The following is a 10845-nucleotide window of genomic DNA, read 5'->3' as shown; positions in this document are numbered from 1 at the left end:
TTTAACTGAATCAATAAAATATATAGATTAAATCTATGTACATAATGCATAACTTCTAACTCAGTGGACAGGAAAAGAGGAAAATTTTAAAAACTCCCTTCCTGTGGTAGGACAGGAAAGGAGGGAGAGGGGAGCTTGAAAGATCTAGGTGAATTAGAAAGCACAAAATATAAAATGGCAGAAATACACATTTATATCATTTATACATTTTTATCAAGCACTCAAAAAATGGAGGTTCATTAACGAAAACACAAAAGAGCTCAAAATTAAAAAAAGAAATCTAGTTACACATGATTTACAAGAAATTAACCCTAAACATAAGGACACAGAAAGCTTAAAAACAAGCCAAATGAAGACTCAGTCAGCTATATTAATATTAGATAAAGTGGATTCTAAGGCAAAAACCACTGAGGCAAAAACCACTACATACTGAGTAAGAAACATTTTTTATAAAAAGCTATTAACAGTATTAAACTAAAAATACAACTTTACATATATTAAAAGTTTTCAGAATTACAAAGAAAACCTGACAGGTTCCTAATTATAGCAGGAGAATTTAACACATTTCTCTTAGTAATTGATAAAGCAGACAAGTTAGTGAAAATAAAGATTGAATATACAGAATACAGAAAACTGAGCCAAATAATTACAGGGTACACAATGAACAACCACAGAAAGGAACTATATGCCAGACCAGAAAACCAATCTAAATACCAAAGAGTCAGTATCATACATATCATATTTTCTGACATCAATTTTAACAGCAAAACAGGTAACAACAAACAAAATCTTACCACATTTGGAAAATCTAAAACACATTTCTAAAAGTCTCCCAAAAAATCATAACAAAAATTCAAAATTTTTTACACCAGTACAATATAAATATACTAAATCTAATAAGCCCTGAAAAATAAAATTAGAAATTTACATGTATAGAATTTAAAAAAACATTTTTTTAAAGCTGAAAAATAATGAGCTCATCATCCAACTCAGTATGTTAGGAAATAAGTAGCATTGAGTCCCCCAAAGTAAAATGAATGAAATAAGACAGCAGGAGAAAATAATGAAACCGAAAGCAAAGATAAAGAGAGCCTAAGAGAACAAAAATAGAAACTGGTGTTTGGGGGGTAAAAGAAGCTGACAATAGAAAAATCTCTGGAAAGACTGATTTAAAAAAAAGAAATGAAGCATAAATAATATCGTGAAGACTCACACAGCTAAAAAAAATTAAAATACTATTAATGCCAATACGAATAAAAGCTTAAAACAAAACAACTTCCTAAAAATAAAATTTACCAAAACAAATTCAAGAATACAAAGAAAACCTGAAGACTTATAATAACTAAAGAACTTTAACCAACAATTAAACATCTACCCCAAAGAAAAACTCACAGGCTCATGTGGTTTCACAAGAATTCTGTACTTATACCAACTGTTCCAGAGACTAGAAAAAGGAGTATTTCCTGATGTTATCTTGAGGTTGGCAACACTTTGATACTACCTTCAGAAAAGCAGGAGGAAACTGGGTCCAGTCTCACTTGTCACAGAAAGACCTCTTAAGGGCGGTTCTGATGGTAACGGAGTGCACAGAGGAGCAAAAGTAGAAGCAGGAAGGCCAGTAAGGCGGCTATAGCACAATCATCATCCAGTACAATAATAATAATAATGGAGGATGGAGAGCTAGTGGAAAGTGTTTAGATTCTGGATCTATTCTGAAAGCAGAGCCAACAAGACTTACTGATAGATTGGTTAGACATGGAGTGTGAAAGAGAAATACTACGAATTAGTCCAGTGTTGTTGGCCTGAACTGGAAGGGCGGACAGTGGTGCCCTCTACAAAGAGGGAGAAGGAAGACTAACATTCTTGATCTTTCTGCATGACCACACTATAATAAAGAACTACTTTACAAAGATTCCAGTGCCCACATTTGCATTTGATGCTTTACTGTGTGTCAAGTTTAAGAAAAGAATAGATGCAGTCTAATAATATAAAAACTATTCATCTGTACCAAAGATCAAATAACCTCAAAGTGTACTATAAAATGGAAGAGTTAGGAAGAAGGTCAAATAGTGAAAATGGTGGAGGACAGTCATAACGTGTGTTAGTTTAGGTGGTCCAAATGAGAGTAAAAACAGGGTTCTAAAACTTAAGACTAATTCATGCTTTGAGCTGTGATTTAGTTTCGGCAAAATAACATCACTCATCACACTAAATTTTTTGTTTATGTGCAGTTTTTATTTTGGTTTTAGAGTTTTCACTTAATTTTATGTTTAAGTAATACAAGTAATAAAATTACAAGAAAAAAAGCATAAAGATCAAAAAGAAATAAAACGGTCTCTATTTGCAGATGATATGATCTGTTAGGCAGAAAATCCTAAGGATGTTCTATTAGAACTACTAGAACTAATAAGTGAATTTAGCAAGGTCACACAATATAGGACATTTCTATTGATATAAAATTGTAGCAAACAACTGGGAAGACTGAAAATACAAATTACATTCACAATAGCAGTAAAAATTATATAAAATACTTAGAAACAAATTCAGTTAAGAGCCACGTGGTTTTCAACAGTGAAAACTACAAAATTTTACTGTGAGAAATTATGTCTGTCTCTCCAAGACCTCTGAGTTCTACAAAGAAAGGGTTATTGGGGCTTCCCTGGTGGTGCAGAGGTTAAGAATCCGCCTGCCAATGCAGGGGACATGGGTTTGAGCCCTGGTCCAGGAAGATTCCCACGTGCCACGGAGCAACTAAGCCCGTGCACCACAACTACTGAGCCCGAGCTCTAGAGCCGCGAACCACAACTACTGAGGCCTTGCGCCACAACTACTTAAGCCCGTGCGCCTAGAGCCCGTGCTCCACAAGAAGCCACCGCAATAAGAAGCCCACGCACCGTAACGAAGAGTAGCCCCCGCTTGCCGCAACTAGAGAAAGCCCACACGCAGCAACGAAGACCCAACGCAGCCAAAACTAAGTAAATAAAATAAATAAATTTTAAAAAGAAGAAGAGCTATTTATCTTAAGTGGCTTACTGGTAACCTTTAATATTTACCTGTTGAATGAATAAGGGAACAGTTAAGAAAAGAACACGCAGGCTCTAAATATATGGTGATAAAGGTTGACTAGAACACAAGATATAGGCTAGAACTGTCCGTGGGGGGTGGGAGGAGCGGGATGTCACTTCTCTGGAACCCAGTAACAAGTTCTTAAAGCCAAGCGAAGGAATCAATATGCAACCGTATTTTGGAGTGAGATTTTGGACTCTTTATGATAAAATGAAAGTAATAAAAATATTATACTCCAGATTGTTGTTCACAAGTGGAACTGTCCACCTGTAGCTTTTTTACATCCTAGGTATATATATATATATACACATATATATATACTACATACACACACACACACACACACATATACACACACACACACACACACACATATATACTATATACCCTGCAGGAAATTGGTTCCAGGACCCCCGTGGATAGCAAAATCCGAGGATGCTCAAGGCTCTTACAGCTGGCCCCCTGTATCCACGGGTTCCATTATCTGCAGGTTCACATCTGTGGATATGGAGGGCTGACTGTAATCATGCATTTGTTGCTAAAGAAAAATAGACAACTGAAATACCATTCAATTTAAGGATGACTGTTCACACCATAATCTATGTGAAACAAATCTCTCCCAAAGATCTATGATTAACCCAATAATCCATCTCCTAAAAACTCATAAATTTCTTTATCAACATTGGAACTTAACATAGCCACTATTAACTCTCCTATGGGGTGCCAAGATAAATCTGAGGGGGAAAAAGAATCAATGTTATAAAATGCTAATTGAAGTACCTCTTTTCCCAATTCTGGCTTATAAAGAATTATTTACTAAGCTCAAAGCTCAGAACAGAGTATTACTACAATAAAAACAGAAGCATCTTGATTATTCAAATATCACTCAATGTCTTATCATAGAATTACTCACTTAAATACATAATATAAGTTTATTCTGTCAAGTGTGATACATCCTGGGCCAAAAACTGTTTTCCAGAGAAATATTCTTTAAATTTTACAGTGAAGACGAAAGGAAAAGCAAGATTTTATACACTGAATTTGTTTCTGTTCATCATAATCAACTCACAAATAGACAACTACAGTTGTAGCAGAGTTTACTGAAAGGTCATCAGATAGAGACTTCAACCATTCTTGATCCTAAGAATTGCAATCTGATTAATGGGAAAGCATTCAACTAAATGTTCCACTTGAGAAAAAAGAAGTATAGAACTGTCAGGAAAATGCTTACTGCCAACAACAGTAACTACTACTAAAATAACTACAACTGAAGTAATTTCTTGTATATTAGCACAAACTTGATTACTTTGAGACAGACCTAAACATCATCTCATCTCCGAATCAAAATTATTCCAATTGTGAAAAAAATTATATCAGGGACTAAACTTTACTCTTTGGAAAGGCTCAACGACACAAAACAGCATAAATGACTAAAATACACAGACAGTTCTGGAAATTAAAACTATTTAATAAGGATTTTATTACAGTTATGCCTTAAGTTCATCTCAGAGTTACAGGTACCTGAAAACACTAATTTTTCCTATACAGAATTTTAAAAGCTATTAAACTAAAAATCTCACCTCAGACTGTTTACTGATCAATAAGGATTTATAAGAATGAAAGAATATAGTAGAAGCTAAATGATGCACATTCAGTACAACAAAGGTAAAATTTCAGTAAAAGGTTATCTAAATAGTCAAAAGTAGACTCTACGGCTATGTAGACTACTCGAATTTATACTGGACATAATATACTCAAGACATTAGCAGTTTTTTGTTTTCTTTATTTTCCAATCAAACTAGCTTTATCGTTAGAAGTAATACATACAATGGCAAGTTAAAGTAAAAAAGTAAAGCTCCCCTATCCTCTAGTCTTTTCTATTTCAACTTCCTCTGAGAGGTTACCACTATTGACTTTAAGTGGCATGCTAATATATACATTTCTTGACTTGTCAATTCAGACACTATCAATTCCCATTGTATATGATGAGCAATTTATCACAGTGAACGTTATATTCTCCTCTTCCCCGTCCCTACAATACAACTCACTCTATCTTTAGTTCTGGTGACTGTCCTTATGACTTCGCCCACTATGCGCCAAGCATTAGGTGCTAAGGATTCAGCAAAGAACAAAGAAAGTCCTGCTCTCATAGAGCATCTCCAAGGTCAGTGCTTCCCAACTGAGGGCTCCTGTCGTTTGTCTAAGACCACAATGCCATTTAACAGACGGAGGCTTACAGCCCTGAGGTCCACTGTATACAATGAGAACCTTCTGACTCAAAATGCATAAGGAGTCCCTATTGATGGTTCTAGTATAACCAGCTACCAGGTGTTATCCTTCTTGAATTCCTTTTGCATTCTGCTGAAATACCTCTTCAAGTTTCTCATGAAGGATATGTAGCTAAGCTCTTATACACCTGAAATCTTTATTTTGCACTCCTCCCTCACAGATATGACTCGACACTTATCTTTAAGAACATAATTCTATGCCCCATTCCCCTATACTACAAAATATGATTTTATAGATGTGTCCAGAGTTGTAGATGACAGAATTCTGGTAACAGTCTGACTCTCCTTCCTGTGTAGCTTTCTTACAGGTCTTTTGCTCTGAAAGGTTGTCTCTTAATCTTATCTTTTTTATCTTTTACAATTTTAAATAATCCTGCTGGTTACTCAGTGAGCCCATCATTCTGAAAACATGTATCTTTTGGCTCTGGAAATTTTTCTTTAGTCGTTCTTCCCTCCAACTGTTTCTTCCTATACTCTTTTTAAAGACTCCTTTAAATATAGTGGACCTCCTTTCCTCCACATCTTTCACGCCTTATATTTTTCATCTCTATTATTCCACATTTGGAAATTTCTGACTTGAAATTCCAGATGATTAACTGGATCTAAAACATTAACATTTTATTAATCCACTTGCTTAAAAAGAAACATTTTTAAAAACTGCTGACAATCCTGTTTCTCATTTCCAAGAACATTTTCTGGTTTTCTTTTCTTTTTACATGTGAATCCTAACAAATCAAATTTTGTTGTATAAATTACCTTCTGCTCTCTGAAATACCTATTTCTTTTAGAGGATTTGTCTTGGTTTTTTCATCAAGCTTGATTTTAATCAAATACACCAAAATTATGTGTTCAAATCTAAGAATGAAGAACGATACAAACACTGCAATAACTGGCATGGATTTATCCTGCAGTTTTAAGTTTCACGACTACCCCTCAGTCTAAGACAGAGAGCCTGACTTTCCAGGTTTTATATGAACAGACAGGATATGTCTGGTCAGCTCCTCCATAGGCTGCTGTACTGGCAAAGCAAGCTGGGGAATTCCTCCTCTGCTAAAATAACCAGAAAAGGGGCAAGAAAACAGTCAATGAAAAAGACCCAGCAATGACAAGATGGAATTCGTTTTTTTTTAAACTTCTTTTCTGCTATCACAAATAGGCTGAAGAACTTAAAGAGAAAAATGAACACAGCAAGAAGAGAAATGAAAGAAAGCTACAGTAACCACAAAACTAAATGTAAAATTTTAAACTACAAAACTTCTATTAAAAAGTATACAAAAAAATTTTTCCACACTTGGGGAAGGCAAAGATTTGAAGTCAGGTTAGTATAAGCCTTCTAAAATAGTTCTTATTCAAAACTGTTTTGGTCATTCTAATCTTAGCCTGGATCTTATACTACAAAAAAAGATTAAAAAAAAAAAAAGGCTTAAAGGACACTCTGGACCAACTGACAGAATATCACTATCACGGTTACATGAGAGAATATCCTTATTCTTAGGAAATATATACGATACTTTTTTGGGATAAAGAGCCATGACGTATGAAACGTACTCTTGAATTGCTCAAAAAAACCATAAAGCAAGCATTTTTCCTGCCGATTGCATTTGAGTTGTTCCCTGTTATTTACTAGTATCAACTGTGCTCCTAAGAACATTCTTATACGTATTCTGGGGTATGCGTGAAGTTTCTCTTAGGTATAGATATATATCCTGGAGGACAACTGCTGAATTACAAGGTACTGAAACATTCAGCTTTGTAAGAAAATGCAGAACTACCCACCCACATGGCTATATCAATTCAATGCTCCCACCTGCAATTGTATAAGACGTTTTGTTGTTATACACTCTCTCCAATACTTGCTATTAACAAATTTCTTAATTTTGCCAAATGAGTGAATATAAAATAGTTTCTCATTATAGTCTTGATCTGCATTTCCTGAATTATTATTAAGACTGAATATCTTTTTACACTTATTACCCGTATTTATTTCCTCTCTCATGAAAGGATTATCCATATCTTTTGCCCATCTTTGTAGTGGATTATTTTTTTCTTAAACTAATTCACAGGAGTTCTTTAAATGCTCTTGACAACTGTCTCCGGTCAGTTATGTTCAAATTCCTCCCAGTTTCTAACATGTCTTTTTACTTTCTTTAAAGCATCTTTTGATGAACAGATTTTAATCTAGGCAAATTTTTATCAATCTTTTCTTTTGTAAGTAGTGCCATTTTTTTGTCTTAAGAACCCCTACTTTACCCAAGGTCTCTGAAGGATGTGCAGCACCTGGGAAAATGTGACCTCGACATAGCAGAAGCTTTGAGGAATTTCAGCTGAACACAAGACAGATGGGGTCACATTAAAAGAGAACATAAATAATGACTTGCAACTCCTTTTACTTAAAAAAGAAAAAAGGCATAACCAGTGAAGGAAATCCTAGCAAAACACCACTAATTTGTCCTTTTTGATGGAGCCAAGGAGGACCTAGAATAGACAGGAGGCACATCCTTCATCACTGGGATACCAAGAGTATTTGAAAGTAGTTTTGCTGGAAAGCCAAAGTGCAAACACAAGTGTACCTAAGAGGAAATCTACAAATGAGTATCTACAATTTCTGCCTGGACAAGGACTTAATAGCTCCAGAAAGAAAACGGCAAGAACACTTGATATCCCAAATGCCAAACAGTTAATAAGCAGGGGAAAAGGTTTCCTGACATCGTGGTTTCAAACTCAAAGGAAAGTCAAATTTCACCTACTAGCATGTCCATTGCACTGGCTCTCCCTTCTTACTCTTCACAGGTTGATGAATCACTTAACTGGTAAGGTCAACATACATCATGGCTCTCCCATCTCCACATTTGCAATGGAAAGACAATACGCAACTAACACCAAGCATTAAAGCACACACACACAAAAACAAACCTATCTGGGGGCAAATACCTGATCCGGATGATTCTCTGCCTGGTTTAATGACAGAAAGAAAAAAAAAAAAAAGCAGAGAGCCTTAAAATATTTTTTCAGAAAAAAAGGATACTAACAAAACTATAATGAGTTCAGATAGACACTGGGGAAAGATAAAATACAAAGGGGAAAGAAAAGATAGCTTGGGGGGAATACTGTACCCTGATAGTGGTGGTTACACAAATCTACAAATGTGTTACAATTCATAGAAGTGTACAGCCCAAAAAAGTGACTTTCACCGTATGATTTAAAAAAAAAAATTTTAAGGATATATACACAAATATTTATAGGAGCTTTATTTACATTCTTCAAATCTGAAAGCAACCAGATGTCCTTCAAAGAATGAATGGTTAACCAACTGGTAAATCCATACAATGGAAAGACAGAATTAAAAGGAACAAAGAACTGATACGCAAAGCAACATAAACTGCAAGGACATCGTGCTGAGTAGAAGACTCCAGTGTTAAAAGATTACACATTGTAATTTCATTCATGTGAAATTATGGAAAACACCTTATAGAGAGAACAGATCAGTGAATTACTAGTGGAGGGGAGCACTTGACTAGAAAGAGGCAGCAAAAGGTAATTTACAATTTTACTGTGTGTTAATTTAAAAAAAAAATTAAAGAAGATATGTAAGAGGAAGGAATTTAAAAATGATAATTACAGGAAGCAGAAATAAGCTTTCAACAGTCATCTTTGTGCTCAATAAAATCAAGATGAGAATGGCCAAGGGGAAAAAAAAAATCCAAGTGGACTCTGGATCAAGGGATTCAGGTAAGAAAACAACAGGTGTGAAGGGAGAACTAGATGTGGTAATGTAAGCAAACTAACACTGTCATTGAAAAATACAAAACCTCACAAATCACTGAACCAACACAAAGTAAATCAAATCAATGACACAGAAATTCAATTTTGAGAAACTCTCTAAACGCAAAGAAAAATAATGAAGATAAGAACCAATGGCATTCAAGGACAACGATTCAATACATTTTTTGACATTACTAGGAAAAAGAAACAAATTTGGCCTACAGATGAAGGAATAAGGAAAACTGTAAGAGACCCATACTGTGCACATTCCATATACATGTTCACATAGCAAGAATAAATTCTGTGCACACAGAAATAGTTATTTCCAAAGAAAGAAAATTTAGGCTGGCCCCAGACTTCTCCATAATATAAAACTATAAATAATAGACTATAAATAGAAAACTATAAAACAAAGCCTGAATGAAAAGACTGTGACCCAAGATTTCTATATCCAATAAAACTACTGTTCACATATCATGGCCAAAGAAAGGCATTTTCGGGATTTAGAAGCACTTAATAAATATATTACATCAAGTTACTCTTCCTAAAAAAAAAAAAAAAAAAAGATGATGGTAATAAAACAAGCTAGGCTCCAAATTAAAATGTCAAAGGTGGGTTCAGACACATTATAAAAAGACTGGCAGTAAGCCATGAAACAATTTAAATGTAAAATTTTTAAGTTTAAAAATATAAAGTTTAGGGCTTCCCTGGTGGCGCAGTGGTTGAGAGTCTGCCTGCCGATGCAGGGGACACAGGTTCGTGTCCCAGTCCGGGAAGATCCCACATGCCGCGGAGCAGCGGGGCCCGTGAGCCATGGCCGCTGAGCCTGCGCGTCAGGAGCCTGTGCTCCGCAACCAGAGAGGCCCGCGTACCACAAAAAAAAAATAAAATGGAGTTTAAATCATTGTTGTATATATGATTATAAAACATAAATAATTCCTGAGATAATTATATAATAAAAAAAATAAAATTAAGATAAATTTTCAGACTGGGTAGAGGAGGAGTGTGGGAAGACGTACAAGGTGACCTGTCCTGGGTGATGGGAGAAAAGAAAAGTTGAATCATTTCTCCCGATTCACTATTTGTAAAGGCACTTACAGTGGGACAATCTACTCAACTGCTGAGCTCAAAAACTCAGAGGCTACTCTTGATCCTCCTTTTTCCCTCACTTCCCACATTTAACCTGGAGAAAACTCAATTATATTCAGCAATTCACTGGAAAGGTTGAGCAGGGCCTTTAAGAGTCATACGTATTATTCCAAAGCAAAGTTTCTAACAATTCAGTGCAGCTATCACTAGCACCAGAATCACCTGAGGTGCCTGTAACAATACCAGGTCCCTTATCAAATATATCAGATTTTCCTTGAGTGGGTCTCAAGAAGCTGCATTTTCAGGGAGCACCCTAATTGATATATGCCATAAGGTTTGGTAGGATCATTATTGCAACATTTTTCAGCGGTGAGGATTGTTATTTGAAACAGTTCCCTCTTCTGTACAGACTAAAAAGCCACAGGATTCTCAGGCGCACACAAACAGAAACGAATCACTGATGTTTTACATACAGATAAAGTTGAAGTTCGTGCTTTATCTTAATTTCTACATAGAAGCTTTCCATAGTAACCAACATAATTTACTGGAGAAGATTCTAACTTAAGCCCTGCTTCATTTGAAATTTAAATGTATTGTCTATGGAAAAATCTGCTAGTTGCCTATTCCATCCATTCTCTTT

General features: G+C 35.3%; 1 protein-coding gene across 1 annotated transcript in view; it reads right to left on the bottom strand.

Moving 5' to 3' along the window:
• Window positions 1–3514: 3514 nt before the first annotated feature.
• Window positions 3515–10845, bottom strand: part of YTHDF3 (YTH N6-methyladenosine RNA binding protein F3) — a 25097-nt gene continuing 17766 nt past the window's right edge. The window contains exon 6 of the mRNA XM_007455263.1: window positions 3515–3604. Within this exon, the coding sequence (XP_007455325.1) occupies window positions 3515–3604 (90 nt within the window). The remainder of the gene's footprint in view (window positions 3605–10845) is intronic.

This window comes from Lipotes vexillifer, unplaced genomic scaffold, assembly GCF_000442215.2.
Source record: "Lipotes vexillifer unplaced genomic scaffold, Lipotes_vexillifer_v1.1 scaffold1584, whole genome shotgun sequence".
Classification (NCBI taxonomy): Eukaryota; Metazoa; Chordata; class Mammalia; order Artiodactyla; family Lipotidae; genus Lipotes; species Lipotes vexillifer.
The sequence above is the reverse complement of the archived record's forward strand: the minus strand, read 5'-3'. Positions and strand labels throughout refer to the sequence as shown.